Below are 22388 nucleotides of genomic sequence, written 5' to 3'. Positions count from 1 at the left end.
CTTTTGCTTCATTATGTTTAAGCTTTTGCTTTTTCACCTGTAGCATGTTCTTCAGAAGAGCATGAAGAAGAAAGACAGGAGGGATGTATTGTGGTTGTAGGAAAACTAGTTCTTTAAGTGCTTCTGTAAAGAACTGCCCTTCAATAAGGAGTTCAATTGTATTACATATATTTCTAGGAAGTTTAGTATTTTTAACCTGAAAAACAAAAGACAGCATGATTAAATAAAGAGAACAAGGAAAAAGAAGACTTATAGGGGAGATGGCAATGTCAGGTTAAAGCACCATCCAAATTCACCTAGGTTGAAAATCTATGTATTTGCTAAGATGATAACAAACATGCACATAGACATTCACATATAGGCACACAATTATACACAGATACATGGAAAATAACTGCATCCTGAAGTGATAACAATCCATATATTCATATCAACTGTATAAAGAATAAAAAAAATAAGATATAAGAACTTATTGTTACTTTATTAGTAATAAATTCATTTTAAAAGAAATTCTGCTTTTGCTGAGGAAGAAAGTTATTATTTTGATGAAGAAAGGATGATTAATTGTTGTGAGACTCTAAGTTCTGTCCTTAGTAATTTCAATTAGTCCAATGATGACAATGAATGGCTACTGCAAAATGCTATAGCTCCAGGGCAAACAGATAAAGGAAAATTGGATCTACTCAAGTGCAATAACACTGAATTTTTGTGGCATACTGCATAATGTCCATTGTTTCTAGTTACTAATAAAATAGATTATGCATTACTTATTTTCTAAAAAAAAAAATTATAAAGTATACCTGGGGGAAGAGCTTTTTTTTTTTTTTTTACTCCCTATCCTTGGCTATACTTAATTAATGATGTTGCAAAAACAAATCTTTTTTTTATTTATTTACTTATTTTGGGGGGAAATGAGGAAGAGGGCTTAAGTACCAAACCTTCACATCATAATGCTTCTAATTCTGCATAATATTTTAGAAAAATACTTACATTTCAATAAATTTAACTTTTTCACAATTTACTTACTCATATAATTATGAGCTTCCTATAACTTAAACAAAAAAAAGAAAGCAACTGTTTTCCAAAATGAAAACTATTGACAATAATAATAGTAATAATTACTGATAGCATTTATATAGTACCTGCTATGTAGTAGAAACTATGTCAAATGCTTTAAAAATACAATTTCATGTAACTCTCATAAAACTCTGGGAGGTAAACCTGGATGCTATTACTATCCCCAGATATTTTACAGATATGGAAAATTAAGGTTAAAAAAGTGACTATTCCAGGCAGGTTCACACTGCTAATAAATATTTGAGACTGAATTTGAATACAGATATTCCTGACTCTAGGTCCAAAATTCCATATATTGCATCAAGTCAAAAAATAGAAAAGCTAGAAAAAAATCCGAAATATTAAGTATAGTGATGACCATAACAATTAATGATCACACTACTACTTTATGGAGTACTTTAACCATCACAAATTGTACACATACATCCCCTTTGAGATAAGAACAGAAGGTAAGTTAGTCAGTAAGACCTATGATTTCATCAGTGTGGGAACTCCCTTTATTAATGGAGAGCACATTTGTGTAACTCTTGCTCAAGATCACACAGCTGGATTGTGACTTCTTCCATAATATCCCAATGCCTCCCAATGAATCAACTTCATTGTGAGATACTTCCAATATCAATGAGTGTAAAATACATAAAACTGACAGGTCACAGCCTGTATCACCTGTTAAAACAAGGAGACCCAGGCCGGATGATGTCCGGGAACTCTTCCCAGCACCAAAACTCTTGATACCAGCGGCAACTCACATCCCTGAATAGAATATCTGATCTCTGCCACTAATACACTCACTTGGTCTTTTTCCCCTCAAAAAAGATGAACTAAATGCTATGTGGATGTCACTCAGTGTGTACAACTGCTTTGCAGAAAAGGATAATTACTTCAGTAACATCAACATACCAGAGTTATGAGATGTATAACAGTTCTCAAAGGGCTTTATAAGTCAAATTCTAATTAAAATACTTTAGGTAGAACAAAAAGATAATTGAAATTTATATTTCTAAGATATTATATAAGAAAGAGGCCTGGAATATAAAAAACAAAATAAATATTAGTTTAAAAGTATTAGGATAATGCATTTTGACATCTTTTTTGGATACAAATAAGATATTACTTTTGATTAGGACAACCTAATCTAAAAATAGTAAATCTAAATTTAAAACACTATAGAACAAGACTGGGCATAATAATCTCAACTATGATAATGATAGCAAGAGAATCATAAGTCTAATGTAGGGTAGTGGGGAGTAAACCATGTTCTGCTTAGAGTGAGAAGATAACTGCATCTGAAGCCCATACTACTTGCATGACTATGGACACATGTGAGTCTCAGTTTCTTACTTGGGAAAATAAGACTAATAATACCTATAGTGCTTCCCTAATGGGGTTAGTTGTGAGGATCAAATGAGATAAAGTATATAAATTAATATTTAATATTAATTACTACTAATATTAATTATGAATAGCCTTTTTATTGTTCTTTGTTTTATGGATAAATTGCCTCCCTGAAGGGAATATGCACATTGATGAGATCACAGGTCCACTGTGCTGCAGTGATGCTGCAGTATTAATATTACTGTTTTATTATTTTGTTAGTATTAAAGCAGTGGTTACTAAGTGATGTAGTAACCATTTAGTAACTAAGTGGTTACTAAGATTTTTAAAAAGCATTTAGTATATCATATTTAAATATATCATTACAAACCTTGTTGAAACTTTTTTCTTTTCATAGTTTCAGGCCATATAAAATGTATTTAAAATTTGAGAGTAAGCTCTGGTGTCAAAGACAATATATATTTCAGTTAAAAGATGGATATGTGTGAGAGAGAAAAAAAACCAATCTAATTGACTTACCTCTATACTGTATCCTGTACTTTTAGTTAATTCAGTGCAATTATACTTCACAGCCTATAAAACATTTATGCAACAATCAAAACCAAGCATTTAAGAATCTATATTGCAAATTGTTTTAAAATGGGTATTAGTTTAAAGGGAGATACTTTTCATCTGGATGAAAATCTTACTCTAACATTGCAATTCTGAAATGCTGGAAGATATGATAATAAGAGGAAGAATGAGTATCCTAGCCAATTACACTGATAATATTGAAAAATAATACTGTGCCTCACAAAAGTGCACATATTTCCCTAAAGTTATAAAAATATCACCTGCATTTCCTTATATCAGTGACAGTCAATGTTCAATTATTTGTACAACTTTATAACCTTCTACTTCTCCCTCTTAGAGTTAATTAAAATTATACAAACTGTAGATATGTTGACCTATGATAAAAGCAGGATTGCAAATTATTATTTTAGCTTCTCGAATTGCATTTAGCTTTCAAGATCTTTGCTGCTGAAGTATCCTTTAAGATTCTAGATTGAGGATCTGAAACTTTCTTCAAGTTAAAGTGACATTCAAAGTCAAAGTCTAATGTCACCTAGTATCTTTACTTTTTGAACTTTTATTGTGAATATATCTTTTTTTTTTTTTTTATTTAATAGCCTTTTATTTACAGGATATATACATGGGTAACTTTACAGCATTAACAATTGCCAAACCTCTTGTTCCAATTTTTCACCTCTTACCCCCCCCCCACCCCCTCCCCTAAATGGCAGGATGACCAGTAGATGTTAAATATATTAAAATATAACTTAGATACACAATAAGTATACATGACCAAAACATTATTTTGCTGTACAAAAAGAATCAGACTCTGAATTATTGTACAATTAGCTTGTGAAGGAAATCAAAAATGCAGGTGTGCATAAATATAGGGATTGGGAATTCAATGTAATGGTTTTTAGTCATCTCCCAGAGTTCTTTTTCTGGGTATAGCTAGTTCAGTTCATTACTGCTCCATTAGAAATGATTTGGTTGATCTTGTTGCTGAGGATGGCCTGATCCATCAGAACTGGTCATCATCTAGTATTGTTGTTGAAGTATATAATGATCTCCTGGTCCTGCTCATTTCACTCAGCATCAGTTCGTGTAAGTCTCTCCAGGCCTTTCTGAAATCATCCTGTTGGTCATTTCTTACAGAACAGTAATATTCCATAATTTTCATATACCACAATTTATTCAGCCATTCTCCAACTGATGGACATCCATTCAGTTTCCAGTTTCTAGCCACTACAAAAAGGGCTGCCACAAACATTCGTGCACATACAGGTCCCTTTCCCTTCTTTATAATCTCTTTGGGATATAACCCCAGTATTGTGAATATATCATAGACACAGTATGACAGTGGAAAAAAAACTGCTGGATCTGAAGTGAGTAGCCCTTTGAGTAAATAGTAATTCTACCACTTGTGATCTGGGGCTGGCTAAGTTCCCAGTTTTCTTATCTAAAAAATGAAGGAACTGACCAAAAAATAATATAAATGGGGAAGCTCAGGGGCGTAGCGGTGAGAGCACCAGTCCTGAAGTCAGGAGAACCTGAGTTCAAATCTGCCCTCAGACACTTAACACCTCCTGGTGTTATGTATGCCCAGGTATGACCCTGGGCAAATCACTTAACCCCAACTGTCTCAGCAAAAAAAAAAAAAAAAATAATAATAATATAAATTTATCTTTTATCCTCATTTATCAGCCTCATTTCACAGATGAGGAAATTGAATCCCAGAGAAGTAAATGACTTGGCAAGCTCACACGGCTAATAAGTGCAAGAAAGAAGATCTCTTAATTCATAACTTCTTCCTCAATCCAAGCCCAAGGCTTTGTTCTCTAAGCCATTTCCCTACCTAAATCAAATGCACTGCACCATGGGCTAAAGTTCTAAGTTAACACTAATCTGAGAAATGCAGCAAAGCATTCCTTCCCTTTTTTTCTTCCATTGTAACCATTTTCCCTTTGCAAAGCTTAGACAACAAGGTTTAGAGTACTGAGATTATAATAAAAGGTTAATTAATATAAAGAACTATGCAAATGTTCAAAACCATTTGAGTTACTTCCTTTTAATTTTTATGAAACTCTCTTGGGAAATTTAACTAGCAACCTCCCCAGAATGTCAAAAATTGTACTTATGCACAATATGACAGCCTTTAGCCTGTCATAAAGAGTACTTAAACTTCATAGATCTTCAAGGTATTGAAGGTGAATCTCACAAAGGATATCACTATTGAGTTCAGAATAGAGAGGGGCTGGCATAAGCTGTAAACTTAAATCAGATATAACAAAGTTTGTCTTAGGAATGGAGGCTTTTAAAACTTTAAAATGAGTAATGGAAGGAAACTAAGGAACCTCATTTATATGGATGGATGCAAATGAATGTTTGTAAAAATGATGACTGTGTCAGATGTGAAAATGATTTTATCTAAAGGGAGAGCACTAGATAAATGTTGGCAACTTTAAGGCCAAGGTTGGAACTGATATACATTTTGTCTTCCTGACTGAATGGGACAAAATGTTATTTGGGAATCATCACTTAAATTACAGCTTCAAGGTCATTACAATAAAAGTTCTCAAGATTTCCAAAGCTGCTAGCTGAAAAATTTCTCCTCCACTTCCATTTGCATTATGTCAAGAAGGGAATATCAAGAAATACTTAATAAGCAGTTTTTGGTTTCAACAATAATTTTAGCATGTAAATATGCTTGTTATTCTCTATGTCCTTTAGATCAACGAGTAAGATCAAAAAAAGTTTCTATGGTTTGAGTTATGTGACCTCAAATTCCTTAACAGTCTTAAGAAAAGCAAATTATTACAATTATTTAGAGGGAAAAATGTATTTCTTTGGATAAATTGTCCTAACTATGAAAGAACAATTTTGTACTTTGACCAAATAAAATCAATAGGTACAATAATTATGCATTAATTAAAGAGTAAAATTACACGAAAACTTTTGGGACATCCTGTATAATTCAAGTTTTGCACGTATCACAAAAATTGGCACACAAATTACTAGAAAATAAGACATTACAATATTTGCAGTTACATTAAAGTTCTTAGAATTAATTACTCACATAACTATGTACTTTTTCAAAAACTATTTTGGTTATGAGGTATATTTGGTTATGAGGTATATTTGAGAAACATTTTATAAATAGAGAGACATTTAGGTTCCAGTTCAATCTAGATGTGAACCTCTCTGAACAAGTACTGGTCTGATTTAATAGCCATTAATCAAATGTATATACTCTTAACAAAAAGGTAGGTTTGTATCCACACAGACATGTATTAATACATGCATTGTGAATGAATTCGTGCATGAATAATATATGTATGTATATATTCGATTTTGCAGGTAAAATCAAGGCATCATAAATAAAATCCATAAAGTATTGGAAATACCACAATATTTCCAAGATCCATTCTTTTGTTGTTATGGGCATTTTTATCATGAATACAGACAGAGAATAATCACTTTGATTTGGAAGATGGTCTTTGTGAATATTGGTAGCCATATATATATCTACATATAGATATATATATGTATGTATGTATCACGTTGTAACCAATTTTGTAAGAGACTCACTAAACTTAGCTAGAGTGTTCCTTAAAGAAGGTCCTTACAAGTCTATTTCAGGCCTATTTTTAAAATTTCCCAAGGGCAGTGAGGTGGTGCAGTGAATAGAGTACCAGCCTTGGAGTCTGAGTACCTGAGTACTCAGGAGGACCTGAGTACAAATCCACCCTCAGATACTTGACATTACTAGCTGGGTGCCTGACCATGTCACTTAACCCCAAATATCTAGAAAAATAATTTTATTTTATTTTATTTTATTTTTATATTGAAATACATTTATTAAAATGTTTAAAAAAAAAAAAAAAAAAAGCTTATGGACCCAAAGTTAAGAATCCCCACCCTACAAGTCTATTTAGATAATTTCTATTTAGATAGAAAGTAATCCTTTTTTTTTTTTTTTTTAATTTAATAGCCTTTTATTTACAGGATATATACATGGGTAACTTTACAGCATTAACAATTGCCAAACCTCTTGTTCCAATTTTAGAAAAATAATTTTAAAAATTAATTTCCCAGCTTAGGAGGACATACTAGAGCTTGTGCTTTATAGGATAGATAATCTAATATAATCCTCATGCCACAATATGACATGGGAGTGCGACTGTACAGCCACAAGACACATTAAAAATCTGATCTCAAAATATATGTATAAAAGTTTGGAAAATACTTATGGAAATCTGTTTCCTATATTAATTTTAAAAATTAAGGCATTGTGGCATAGGGAATGAAGATGTCCCTGGAGTCACTTATTGGCTATATAACTAAGCATATTTACAAAACTCACAGTACAGCTCACAGTACAGAAGTGGGGTTAAGTCTATTCTGGTTGTGAGAACTTTCTCATGAGGAGTCTGATTAAAGCAAACAAAACAAAATTTAAAAAGCAGAGGCAGTACAGTGTAATAGATGGAAGGTTGGCCTTCGGGTCAAGAACTGTGCTCAAAGCCTGACTATAAATCATACTGGTTTTCTTGATTATTGTGATATGTATGTGTATTAACCTCTCAGTGCATAGAATACATTATAACACATTAAGTTACAGATAATTTGATGATCTAAATTCGGAGAGAGTTTCTGGACAAAGAATTGTCCAGAATAATAAAATCAGAGATCTAAATTAAAAACAAACACACAAACAAAACCTATCACAAATAAGACTAGTTCTTGGTGCTTGACTTGGTTCTAGTCAATATCATCCAAATATGGAACTGACAGCTCATTTATTTATGGCATTACTTTGAAACTGTTCATAAAATATTCCTAATGCCTTTTTAACTTAGGGCTCAAAAGACCTTTCCAATAAAACATAAGCTTTAGAAGCTCCTACTAATCTAGAAAACCATTAGCATGGCTAGTCAAGTAAAGTATATCATCCAGTATATTAAAAGTCTGTCTATTCTTAAAATCAGTTGGCTGAAACATTTATTAAGTGTGCTATGCACTACGCTAAATGCTTTACAATTATTTGATTACCACAGTGACTCTGAGAGGTAGGTTATCCCCATTTTACACTTGACAAAACTGAGGCAGGCAGAGGTTAGGTGACTTGCCCAGGATTAGGATCACACAACAAGTAAACATATGAGACTAGATCTAAACTCAAGTGTTCCTGACTCCAGACCTGGTGCTGCATCCCTTAGCTGCCAAAGGTATGCAGCTACCCTAACTTTTACAGCTACAAAGGGATTCTAAACTAGGGAAGGAATTTGTGTTGATCACGGAAGTACCTGAACCAGTACTACCACAGATTGCTTAAGTATTACATGTTACACATTCAGTAAATTTGCACAGATACGTTATGTATCACTTCACAAAAGTATTTAAAAAAGAGAAATTTTTATAAGCCATATTCACTAAAAAGTAACAAATCTTAGTGGATCTATATCATATCTTGGTCACATTAGCTAGAAATGTCTAATTTGTGGGAAATGCAAAAACTTTCCTTACTTGTTCCTTACCTCCACTCTACATATGTGCTTTCTTAATGCCTTTTTCAGGTCAGAAAGTTCACAGTCAGTCTTGGAATCAGTGGCTTTTTGTTCTTCTTTAGGCTGTTTGGTTAAAAGAGAATTCCTTTGAACATCTCCATCCTTCTGAAATTCTTTCCATATGCATGCAAAAATAATTTATTTCAGTCAATAAAGAGTATTTCAGTTTTAATTATGGGTTATTATTCCCTTCATATAGCCATGGTACAAGGTCTCTTCACAGGGGGAAAGGGACATATGGTGTCTGGAAGCTATGCAAGCAGAGCACAAACTCAGGGGGAGAGTTGTTTAATAGGCTGGAAAGGCTCTGGTCCTGGTGATGACAAAGTGTGTGTGACAAGGACAAGTCAGGTGAGGTCTGGAAAGCTTAGATACAGATATGGTACTAACATTGGTATTGGTATTGGTGTTGGTAGAGAGATATTGATTGCTACATAAGATGTAATTATTTTCCCCATGAGTTTTTCTGCAAATACTTCTTATGAGCTCTGTGATGTGAGATCAAACATACCATGAAATTATGTTTTTTTATTTCATTTTCTCTACCATTTTCTCCATGTGTTTCAAAGAAAACCCATGAGTCATCATTTCATTTAATTTTCAGTTTCTTTCTGTTTTCTGTTTTTGTTGATATCAAGAATGTCAAACTTGGTAAGCCTCAGTTCCTCAGTAACAGTAAAGTGCTGGTTAGTCATGAACAAAGATTGCACAATAAGAGCATCTACAGTCTGAAACCCATCTTCATATTCCCTGTTCTCTTTTCTGTTACCTTGACGCTACTACCACTGCAGATCTAGATTATACAAGAAGGGGATTGTTTTGTACTTTTCTTCTTTTCACAGTTGGCCAAAGTAAAAAAAAAAAAAATCTGCCACCATATGGCCACCCTAATTCATATTTTGATAGGTCAGTACTCTCAAAGCAGACAATTGTTGTGACTCAAAGCTTTTCTCACCTGGTAGAACCTGTGCCTAAGAAAGTGCTGTAATCTACTGAAATAGGCTTTGAGAATCTATGATTGTATCTTTATGTTATTACTTAGCATCAGAGTGGACTTTATAGAAGTATTAAATATGATTATTACCTAAAGTTCAATGAAAAGGCAGGTGTCTGTCTCTCTCTCTCTCTCTTTCACACACACACACCCCTATAAAAACTAATATGAACTACAAAAGAGTGATGACTGATAGATGGTCTTTATATTTCGTACCTGTACTTGGAGCATCAAGGGAAAGCAAAACCCCATTTAGTGGTCCTTAAGGCATATTTATGGGAAAACCCAATGGGTAAGGGTTACATAGGATTTGTTGGGATCTGTATCACCAGAAAAAAGTCCACATGACTGAGATGATCAATTTATCTGAGGTTGTGAATATTCTCTAAGACATTAATATAATACTTCAATAACTGCTCGCAATGCAACATAAGATTTACTTTACTGATTTGTATACATTTATTTAATCTACTTTTTAACAGTTTTTCTGGCCCTTAATGGTAGAAATTCCTTGAAAGTAGAAACTATCAAAATATTTTCTCTATTTCAATTATATGAACCAATGGGTATTCAAAAATAAAAACTTATGCTTAGGGAGTTTTATTATTAAAAGCTATGGAAGATTATAGTAAGTCACCCAAATTCGCAATGATAGCTTTTGAACAAAACGATTCTACCTGGTCTTTTTATCTTGGACAAGATACAGATTTTCTTTTATTGTTTATTTACTAGATTTATTATTAGACCATAAGGTGCATGAGATTACATAGTGTGCCTTATCTAAACTTTGTATATTCCTCAGCATCTAACATCATTCTTTGCAATTACTGATTAATGGATTAAGGTTGAGATAAAGTGAATTTCTACAGTTATAAGAATGATTATCTTCATATTTAGTCTATACCTATTTCCCTTTGTTGCTGCTCCTTGTAGAGATTTTACTTAGGTCTCATTTGATTTGGTATAAAAGTAAAATATGTGTTTGTATGTGTTTATGAATGACCAGAAATGTTTCATCTTCTCCTGTCTTCTTTGTTTTTTAAAAGTTTGAAGACTTCTAACAATTTTTTTTTAAGATTTGACTTTAAAAATACTGCCACATCTTTTATAGTACAGTGTTGCCTAAGTCTTCAATGATGTAATTTTAAAATTAAATACTTTTTTTGATTTGTCCAGATGTACAGTAAAAACCTAGTACTCTGGGTTCTAGTATTTAAAAAAAAAAAAAAAAAAAAAAGGAATGTTATACAAAAAGGTATGTATTCTTTTTATTATACATGCAACTCATTTCTTCAACTGGGACTCAGAAGTAGTTTTAAAAAATGAAGCACTTCATAATTGCTTAATTATGTCTTTTCAGTCTTTCTAGAAGTAGAACTTGAATTACATCTTAAATTAGATGTCCAATAGACATCTTAAACTCAACATTTCCAAAACTGAGCTCATGACCTTTCCTCCTAAAATCTCTTTCCTTCAAAACTTCCTTATTACTATCTAGGGCATGAGCAGAATCCTGGTTCTTCAGGCTCCAAACCTAGAAATCATCATGAACTCTTCCCTATCTCTCACAGTCCATATCTGAGCTGAAACCTGTGGATATTTCCTTTGCCGCAACTCTGAAAAACATCCCTTTCGTTCTTCTGACACTGCCATCACCCTAATGCAGGGCCTCATCACCACACTCCTGGACTTTTGCAATAAACTACTGGTGGCTCTGCCTGCCTCAAGGTTCTCCCCATTTATATCCATCCTCTATTCAGGCTCTTAAGAGATTTTCTCAAAGCACAGGTCTGATCATGTCTTCACTCAAGAAATTTCCTATCATTTCTAGCATCAAATAAAAAAATCTTCTACTTGGTGTTCCAAGTCCTTTATAAGCTAACTCCCTTTTACCTTTCCAGGCTACTTAAACTTTACTTCTTGTACTCTTTAATTCAGTGACATCACTCTCCTTGCTGTTCATGGACAAGACACACTATCTCTTGGTTCTGAGCACTTTCTTTGGTTGTCTCACATCCCTGCAAAGCTCTGCCTCATTATCTCTATTAACTGGCTTCTCTCTTACTTCTAGTGCCTTCACTCTCTTAATTATTTAATATTTATCCTACACATAGCTTGTCTGTATGTACTTGTTTATGATCTCCCCTACTTCTTGAAAGCAGGAACCATCTTTAGCTTTTTTTGGAGGTGTGTTCAATGCTTAGCATATAGTATGTACTTAATAAATACATATTGATTGACTAAGGAAAGAGTTCAAGATCAGCTTGATGGAAAAGTGATATCTTTAATGTTAATACTGGAATTGGTAATAGGAGGCAAGATTCAAAAGCTTAATAAGTCATTGTTTTTAAACAATTTCTCTACAACATGGCTTCATCATTTGTACAAATTGCTATGACTTCTTGAGTATTAATTTATAAAAGCAAAAAATAAACAGCAACATCAAAGTTTTTTCTCTATTACCCTTTCCTCTGGATTTCCCAACTATTGCTGCTCTCCAGCAGTATATATAATCAAAATTTGACTTCATTTAATATAACAAATATTCACTTAAACGGTTAACTGTGGGCAAGGTTCTTTATTCTATATGCATGTTCAATAGAAACATCGAATTCCTACCAAAAAAGACCCCGGTTGAGGTATATGAGATTACAATTGTTCACTGAAACAAAAGGAAAAGTCTGCTGCTCTTCCTACTAAATGTCATACTCTTTCTCTTCAAGTTCCCACCTATAACTCATTACCAAGAAGTATTTTCTCTCTGGCAACAGAGAATACTGCTCTTAAATTGAACAGAGATGTTGCCATAAACCCACTTGAAGGTCAGTGAATAAAGAAAAGAAAATCTAAGAGAAAAAAACAGCTGAGTATCCTGTACCATTATCTACTATTCTGTTTTGTGTGTGTATGTGTTTTGGGTGGAGGGGAGGGGGGGAGAATGTGTATTTGCTTTAAAGTATTTTAAAATTACTTTTTGATGCACATTTTTAAGGATTCTGATGCAACTCTTTATTAAACATGTATTTAAGTCCTAAGGCATGCCTGTTGGTTACTATGCTAAACAGTGAAATATTGCTAAGGCAAAACCAAAATCACCGTTGCCTTCAAGAAGCTTATTTGGGGGTGGGAAAGTGGGAAAACAATATATCTGTGTGTGTGTATATGGGTGTGTGTGTGTGTGTGTAAATGAACAAATACAAAATAATACCTGAGAGTAGAGGGAAAGCACAAATAATTGAAGTAAATCAAGAAAAAACTCTTTATTTTAGGAAGTAGTATTTGAGTTGATCCTTGAAAGGGATTCTAAGTTGTCACCTTGAAGGTGACAATCTGAGCAATGTCATGGAGATGGGAAATGAAACTCCCAGTATCATTAATAATAAACAGATCAGTTTATTAGAAGTGAACAATGCAATCAAGGAGTAAAGTGAAATCAATCTGGAAAGGCAGGTAAGAGTTACATTGTGAAAGGCCTTAAATGCCAAATGGGAAGAATTTATATTTTATCCTAGACACAAAAGAGAGCCACTGAAAGTTGAGTATGGGAGTGATGTATTCAGACCTGAGCTCTAGGAATATCAATTTGTCAGTTATGGAGAGAACTGATTGTAAAGGGGAGAGACTCAAAAGAAAAGGGAACCAATGGAAGGCTATTAAAACAGTCTAGGCAAGAAGTGATACAAGCTTGAACACAGGGAGTAGCTATGTGAGTGGAAAGAATACTGTGGGAATTATATTAAACAGCTTCTGTTTGAATCTGTGGAGAAAGAAGATAAACTGAGGGCTACTAAAAATAAAGAAATTAGTAGGAGAGGTAGATAATGTTCTCTGTTCTAAACATTTGAATTTTAGATGTTTATGGGAAAAACAGATAATAATAGGTGTCACAAAATGAGGGAGAGATGGTCAAGGAAAAAGTGGGGACTATATAAAGCAAAAAATGTTTTAGTTTGAAAAGAAAATTAAAATAGTGTGGTTGAAATTTGGGCTTAATATCAGAAACATCATATTTAACAGTCTCTTTTCTTTCAGTTCTTCAATAAAGTTGCTGTTAAATATAACACAAAAAATTTAAAATTGCATAGTTAGAATTTACTTTTTTCTTTCTTAAAATGAATACTCATTTTATTCATATTTTTACTTTCTGAGCAAGTCTATACTTTATATAATAAAATTCAGAATATTTAATTCTGTTTACTAATTATTTTTCTTACCTCTAAAAATAAAAAATCTACTAGGTACTGTATTGGATAGTAGGGCGCTCCAAAGGTATACTTGGCTTTTTCCTCTTTTAAATTTGTATCCAAGGAGATCACGTGAGTAATTCCATGTGGTGAATTATTTGGTAGAAAAACCTGGGCCTTTCCAGCTTTCAGAACCCTTAAATTGAAACAACAGCACAAAGAGTACCTTTAAAAAAAAGTTTGTTCTTATTCATCTGAATACAAAAGCAACATAATATGAGTCAGGACAAAATTAAATGACATGTTGACAAAAATATATAAGCCATGGAAAGAATGCTACAAAAACAAATTGAAGTATTAAATCAGAAAAATAAACAATTTTTTCTGTAGGCAATTCATCAGCACAATACATTAAATCACACTTAATTATCTTTTTTTCCCCTACTTGTGTTAAGTTAGCCAAAAGGAACTAATCTGGGACAGAATAGAACAGACACTATCAGAGGAAAATAAACAAAACTTATAATAGCAGATTTAATTTCACTGAAGCAAGAATACAAAAAGATATGAAATGGCTTATCCATAAAGATTAAAAAAAAATAAAATACCGTGGATCATCTGGCAAAATTAATTGGTATGGGAAACAGAGGACTAAAATGTGTTTAGCCACAGAAAACTATTTTCTCATTTATTATTTGAACTTTTAGGAAGTTATAACCTACCTTGTAAGAGAATCTATTCCTTTACTACCCTCTTTAACCAGGAGGACAACTTTCCATCTGTGGAAGGCCCCTGGAGCACCAGTGCTTGTCAGTTCTTTGCGCCATCTTTTAGGTGCAGATTGCATTTGAGGTGAATAATGGGAGTCTTTTTCAATTTTATATCCCCATTCATAAGTTGTTTCATCGAGCCATCTGCCACTTTCGGCACTATTAATTATGTAGTCCTTAGTTAGTACCCACTTTCCTAGAAAGCAAATGAACTGTCAGCCACAAAAGAATTTTGGTAGAGATAAATGGTAATCAACTGAAGATCAAAAATAAAATTAACATCAACCTTTTTCATGCAAATGCAACATTAGAACCTTAAGTAACGTTTCTACCATTTTTTCATACTGTTCATTTTTCTAAATATTAACAGTGGGAACCCTTTAATATCATTAAACATTTTGTTTAAGCTTTTTTCTGAGAGAATTATAATTCTAGATTTTCTCAAAAGTTAAATTGAAAGCTTCAAAAAATAAAACAAAATGTACTACTCATTAAATATTCCTTACTGAGTATTTTAGTCCAAATTTCCATTCTTCTCAATTGTGTTAATGAACCTCTTATTTCTTGCATTATTATACTATTAATAACAATTAAGCACATGTATCACAGCAATGGCTGAATTAAGAAATGTGACATTTTTAGAATATATTTTTAAAAGAAGAGATGTTTATATAAAAGAATTTAAACATTTTATTTATATGTAACTTTGAAAATAAAGATTTTATCATTTCTTCAGCAAAATTATTTTTGAATAAAAGCTGAATTTTACAAGTAAAATCTTTTTTTGCTATCAATGGACCACAGACAATCCTGTGATATTCATAGTTCAGAAAATCCAACCTAATCTACACAAAGAACAAGTATCAACTGCAAAAAAAGGAGTATGAGAAAGAGGTAATGTGAGTTGGTACTCTTTTGAGAATATATATCACAATAAATATAAAAACTTCTACAGGTAAAAACTTATAGATGAGTATTTTAATACTAGCAATTTCATGATATCCCATTATGAACAAATCTAATATGTTAGGATGAAATTTTTAAAAGTGCTTAATTATAGCTGATTTTTAAAACACATGTTAAAAATGCCATGGATATTATTTTAAAAATTATGTGTACATTATTCTTTGTTCAAAAATACTTCAATTTCTAGGTCAAATTAAAATTTTTTCTAAACATGTCTATATGAAGACACAATTCAATTACTTTATCATTTGGAGCTGTGTAAACAATATCAAAGAAAGAACCAGCAGAAAAATGGCAGAGGAAATAAAGGTGAAGGAAAGCTTGAACAGGTATTTTTGTAAGGGTATAAAGAAAAATTGAAAGCATCTTTGGAAGCTACAGAAAGCATGAGAGATGAGTACAGTTGAATAAAGATCAAGAGACAATGGAAAAGATTTTTAAAAACCGCAAGTTCAGACAGTAAAATAACTCAGAAAACAAAGAATGAAGTACACAGTAAGTAAAGAATAAAATACAAAGAATAAAGTAACAAATTTGGAAGAGAGATATTATAGACTTAGGTCAATTGAAAAGTTAGAAATTAGTATAAAGAATCTAAACACAACAGTCATAATTAATTAGAAATCAATTAAAAATAATAGTAGAGTACTCGTGGCTGTAAGTGCAAAAGGACTACTAACTTCCATGATTTCTGCTTACCAAGGTTTAAGTTGAAATTTCCCTGAAAGGTTATAGAGCAGTGTCCATGATTTGAAAGGCTCAGAAGTAACCTGAGCTAGACTTCCTTTGATGATGTGTAATGGTGGTATCTGGGCCTACTGATGTAGTTACATAGGCATTTAAGGAGATAAAAAGCCTTTGTAGTTGAAGCCCTTCATACACACATCCAATCATGGATGTCCCAAGATTGCATGAGTCACCAAATCTGGGTTTTTCAACCAAATTTGTTTCTACATTTTTGATAATTAAAGTTCATAATGAATTATTCTCTCTATAGTACTTTCCTTTAATTTTTAAAAATGATTATGTAAAGTTACCTGATGCACAAGCTGCTAAATATTTTTCACTTTTACAAGCATGCTTTGCTATGAGATGTGTGCAATCTCTGTATTGCTAAAAAACAAACAAACAAAAATTATTTAAGGAGATTTTTTTCTTAAGTCTTCATATTAGAACAGTTATTATGTGCTACATTTACCTTATTCTTTTTTTTTTCTTGGTTGAGGCAATTGGGGTTAAGTGACTTGCCCAGGGTCACACAGCTAGGAAGTATTAAATGTCTGAGACCAGATTTGAACTCAGGTCCTCCTGACTTCAGGGCTGGTGCTCTTTCCACTGTGCCACCTAGCTGCCCCAATTTACCTTATTCTTAAACAAGTACTAATTTTGCTATTCTCATATCTCTTCAAGTTAATATTTTAAAAGTAAAAATGTAGTTTCTACTTACCTTATTGTTAATAAAATTGCAATCTAGTTTTAAAAGCAATTTAGTTAGATCTTCTTTCTCTTTGCCTCTAAATCCTGTTATCTGGATTATGTGTTTCTGGATAGAACCTGCCATCTATACATATATACATAAACAAAGACAATACATTGAGAAAGTATTAAAAGTTATAATTGGCATTTTTCCTACTTACATTAAAAATAAATTAGTGAACACAAATTTATCAACAATTATTTTCATATTCATTTATTAAATGTAAACTGTAAGGACATTTTATGTTTTCCTTTGTATTCCTTCTCCAGCTCATTTTACAGATGAGGAAACTTGAGGCAACCTGGATTAAGTGATTTGCCCACATAGCTAGTAAACATCTGAGGCCAGAAGGCCAGATTTGAAGTCAGAGCTGCCTGACGCTAGGACTGGTACTTTATACACTGTGCCACCTGCTTAAAGATTCTTTACTAAAACTTGGCAAAAAGTCAAGGGATATTCTTATGGTTTAAACAAGATTTATGGGAAAGAAGTTAATGCCTTTATAAACTTTAGCCTCATGAAATACTATGAATCTAGAATTCTAATTTTTTCCTAAAAATTCTAAGGGAAAATATATACATGTCATCACATAGATCAACATATATCTTCTAAAGAAATAAAAACAATTTAGCATTAGTACTTTATACTTTCATGCAAATAGTTAACATATGTGTAAAAATAAAACTGGCAAGATGCTATTACCAAAAATTTACTTCTCCAAGTGATCAGCACATTATGGGGTGCCCATTCTGAATCAGTACTTTCAGAAAGATGGATATTGATACTGGCAAGGTAAAACACTTTTTTCAAGTAACAAGCTAAGTAATAACTAGGAAGGGTGATGTATTTGTAATGTGACAAAAAAGACTTTTTTTTTGTTTGCTTAATTTTTCACTCCTAATAAAATTACTAATAGTATCTATCATTGGAGATATGTATCAAGATTTAACGTCATAAACTGTGCAGTAACACTTTAAAGACAATAAAATTAGCTTTTAAAACAATATCTGAGCTCAATACATCTAAACAATGAAAGATGGTCCTTATAAAATTCTAAAGATTTTTTATTTTTCTTATATTAAAAAGCTGTATTGATATAATTTGATTTAGCAACGCTTTCATTTTCAAATGTCTACCTACTCCCACTCCTTCCCTGAGAACCAACTTTTCTAATAAAAAAAGTAAAAGGAAATGAGTAAAACTAACTAGTAGTCAATTATTTTATTTATATATACATATATACATGCAGTACATTCATGCCCACACCCAAAGAAGGGTATTATGCAAAGAAAAGAAGGAAGGCGGCACTTTCATATCTCTTCTTTGAGACCAAACAGGGTAAAAAACAAAATCAAAACCAAAACTAAAATCATGACAGCTGAAGTGTATTTTAAGATAAACAGTAAAGAAGTTATGCTTAATATTTGCTCTGTATATAAGCATGGACTATATTGGCTCAGTTTTCTTATTTGTAATATGCTGCATTTAGACTAGATGGTTTAAGATTTCTTCTAGCTTTTCATCTAATGCTTAAAACCTTTTTCAGTATTAAGTCATATGCTTACTTTACTACATTTTATGAAAGTAATCTATATTTTTAAGAGGGATATCCACAATGCCGGTAATATAAAGAAGTCTTTTGCAAGTGATATTCCATAGCAAATCCCATATAATTATCATGATATAATTGAGTGAAAGATGATGTTTGTTTGTTTGTTAAATGTAAAAAAATGTAAAAGAAAATGATTAGGCAAAAAATTATTTGATTAGGTAGAACAATACCTTGGAAGACTATTTACAGAACAAGCTATCTCCCAGACATATTTCAAAATTGTGCAATATACCCTGAAAGCCATAACAAGAGTTGATCTTGTTTGGGTGACCCTATGAATACTAATATCAAATGAAGCATTACACAGGGAGGCATATTCTTGTGAAATGGACTGAAAATTATCATGGAAGAGAAAAATTTTTTAAAAAAATCCAAGTTGAAGAAGTATTCCCAAAAGATAGTGAGGTCCTTCAGATGCCCACATTTTAGATGGCATGGTACTAATTGCATTAAACCCCAGAACATTGGGATACCCTCAAGAGTCTGGTTTATCTAGCGTAGAAGTTGAATCTTCTATATAAGATCATATTGGAATATCCTCAGGCTTCTTTGCTCTTCAGAAAGATGGCACAGTGGATAGAGAACTGGGACTGAAGTTAGTAATATCTGAATCTAAAATCCAGCCTTAGGTACTTACTAGCTGTGTGATCTTGAGCATATGACTTCATCTGTTTGCCTCAACTGTAAAAATAAGGATTTTTGGAAGAATGGATCAAAAGGATATTTGTAAAATAGTAAGTAAAAAAATGCTTATTCCTTCTTTCTTCTTATTTATCCTATATATTCAAAATATATTAAGCTTAACTCATCCTTAAAACCAAGCTAACATTCAGGGAAGAACGCTTTCCCCCTCAGAAGTTAAAGAAATGAATCAAGGACAGGGAAATCTTGATTAATTCTCCTTTACACAGAGGCCCTATTTCTTCAAGTCTTGACCAGATTAGAGTAAGAACAAACTAAGAAAAAAATAAGTCTTTGATGAATTATATTAAAAGAAGTTATCTTCTAAGGACAATTTCAAGGAGTCAAGGGTCTTTTCTGAGCAAGTATCAGAGAAAGGACTAGGGAAGCAGTGGCCACAACTCTCCTCAGATCACATCACCTGGGAAACACCAAAAATTTCCTAATCCCTACAACTAGCTCTGAAAACATCAGTGTAGAAAAAACTTAAAGCTTGAAACAGTGCCCATTCCCTATCCCACCAATCAAAACCCAACTTTAACATAAACTTCAAAATCAAGAAAAATGTAAATAACAACAAAAAGGAACCTAACTATAACTATAATTTTTCTTTCTTTTGATTTTTTTTAAATGTCTCATGGAATCATTAGCTTCTACTTGCTCATTTCTAATTTTTAAGAAATTATTTTCTTTGATGAGCTTTTATATTTCTTTTCCCCTCCGGTCAATTCTGCTTTTGAGGGTATTACCTTCATCAGTGAAGCTTTGTACACCTTTTTCTATTTGGTGATTCTGTTTTTTAAAATGATTTTTTAAAAATATTTTTTGTGCCTATTTTTACAAAACTAGCTGGTAATTATCTTTTCGGAATTTTCCCAATTATATGCAAAGTTTTCATTTTTCAACATTCATACAAATAGGAACCATTTCCCAATTGATCAATAGTCAAAGGTTATGAATAGACAGTTTTCGTTAGAAATCAAAGCTATTAAAAGTCACATGAAAAAAGGCCTTAAATCACTACTGATTAAAGAAGAGGATATGGAAAATTTCAGACACTAACGCACAATTATTGAGATTTATGTTTGAATGGCTCTGATCATTTTGGAGAATAATTTGGAATTATACTAACCAAAGGTTTATAAAACTGTGCATACTCTCTGATTCAGAAATACCACTACTAAGTTGGTATACTAAAGAGATCACAGAAAAGAGTAAAGCACCTATTTGTACAAAAAATATACCAGCTCTTTTTTGTGGTGGCAAAGAATTGGAAATTGTAGACATGCCAATTACTTGGTGAATGGCTGAACAAATCATGGTATATGATTGAGATGGAGCACTGTGGAACTGCAAGAAATGATGACCAAAAGATCTGGGCGGACTTACATGAACTGGATACAGACTGAAGTGAGCAGAAACAGGCAAACCTTGTTCACAGAAATGACAATAAAATAACAATGATCAACTGTGGAAGACTTAGCTCCTTTAATCAAAGCAATAAAAGACAACTTCAAAGGACCCATGATAAAAAAAAAAAAAGAAAAATGCTATCCATTCACAGAGAAAACCAATAAACTCAAGGACAGATTGAAGATATATTTTTAAACTTTATTTTTCCTGTTTTATATGTTTTCTTTTGCAATATTGGGTGATGTAGAAAGATGTTTTACCTGACTTCACATATATTTAATTGATATTATATCATATTGCTTGCATTCTCAATGGGTGGGGGAGGCAAAAGAGGGAAAATGATTTAAAACTGAAGATTTAAGACAATGAATTTTAAAATATTTTTTAAAAAGAGGTATCTTTGGGGTACCTTTGACTTTCTTAAAGAATGCAAGTAAAGAGGGACTGAATATTTTCAGAAAATTGATTCTTTTTCTCAAGTAAAAACTTGAGTAATTGTTATCTCTGATGAATCCAACTGTTACTGCCAATGGCTTTTCTTACTGTGGAATTTTATCTTTGGTTCAATAATACCAGAAATTGTAACTGCAAAACGGCTTGTGCATGAGGTAGATTTTCAAAGGCAGGATGGTTTTCGGTCCTTTTGGATTTCTAAGTAGAGGCACAGAATTAGAATTATAATTAATAAATTTGTCTTTGGGAAGTTTGTACCCTAAATGCATAGTAGAATATTTTTTTCCAACTATGAAACTAGGTGGATGAAAAATTATGATTTTCTGGATTATAATTAGCAGTTAGGCAAACAATAAAGTGTATCCATTTTGGACACTGGAAACGACCAATTAGTTAGTTGGATCCTGAAATAAACAAAAGAGAACAAGACGAAATGTCTGGGAAATTGGAAAAATATTTTAATAACCCCAAGCTTCTTCTAGAAAAAATATAATAAAATGCTATTGTTTTAACACTAGTAGCTTACAGAAATGTCATATAGCAACAAACCAGGGGAAATTCTTTTTTGAAGAATTTAAGTTTTCAATCTGTAATTCGTGTCAATCAAGGAATAATAAAAAAGAAGAGGTGTAAAAATTGTTATTAAAGAAATGTGCAAACTGAAAACAAATATTTTTCAAGGAGAAAGAAAAACTCATGGACAGACTGTCTATTCCATTAGAATTATTTTATATTTTCAAAAGAACATAAAGAAGATGAATAGAGCATTATATAGATTCCCTATGGCAAACCTATCGAAGGACATGGATGCAAGTGGCCCATGATAAGCAAAAACATATGGATTGCAATCTATATTGCTGGAGAGACATCAATGAAACCAAAGATCCATCCTAGCATTAGAGTGCTGAAGCATATTCATGCAAAAACTACTATTTTACAGGATGCAGTTTCTTCTTTCACTCCTCTAACTAAAATAAAAAAATCAAACTGATAGTTCTATCTAGGAAGTCTTTCAAGTAGAAGAATTTTTATATTTATAGTATGTATATTTTACTTATGGGAATAATTTACAATGATTTCACACAGGACACATCAGGAAATGTATAAATGTCAAAACTACATAATAAAATATTGGCTAGTGTCAATAATTGGGAAAAATTAATTTAGTCATGTTTACTTTATACTTCTCCATCAAAAGGTGATTTTTAAAAATGCAGTCTTTTTCCTTTGCCAATTTACCTTTACAAGTCCCTAAAGGATTAGATCTTATTCATTAGTGTGAAATTCAAATCAATCAACAATTTATT

At 32.2% G+C, this 22388-nt stretch overlaps 1 protein-coding gene across 4 annotated transcripts in view; it reads right to left on the bottom strand.

Annotated features, from left to right (window-relative positions):
- The window catches only part of SLF1 (SMC5-SMC6 complex localization factor 1), a 90157-nt gene that overhangs the window by 50438 nt on the left and 17331 nt on the right, over positions 1 to 22388 (bottom strand). For 3 of the 4 annotated variants that reach the window (XM_031949579.1, XM_012541376.3, XM_031949683.1), the window contains 7 exons: positions 16893 to 17006; positions 16483 to 16558; positions 14432 to 14675; positions 13740 to 13905; positions 8502 to 8594; positions 2932 to 2985; positions 38 to 196 (listed from right to left, as the gene is read on the bottom strand). In XM_031949579.1, the coding sequence (XP_031805439.1) occupies positions 38 to 196; positions 2932 to 2985; positions 8502 to 8594; positions 13740 to 13905; positions 14432 to 14675; positions 16483 to 16558; positions 16893 to 17006 (906 nt within the window). Of the gene's footprint in view, positions 1 to 37; positions 197 to 2931; positions 2986 to 8501; positions 8595 to 13739; positions 13906 to 14431; positions 14676 to 16482; positions 16559 to 16892; positions 17007 to 22388 lie in introns of those variants that run through there. The other variant, XM_031949750.1, reaches the window with a different exon arrangement.

This window comes from Sarcophilus harrisii, chromosome 1 (genome assembly GCF_902635505.1).
Source record: "Sarcophilus harrisii chromosome 1, mSarHar1.11, whole genome shotgun sequence".
NCBI classification, from domain to species: Eukaryota; Metazoa; Chordata; class Mammalia; order Dasyuromorphia; family Dasyuridae; genus Sarcophilus; species Sarcophilus harrisii.
Note: the sequence above shows the minus strand (reverse complement) of the source record. Positions and strands in the feature narration are given on the sequence as shown.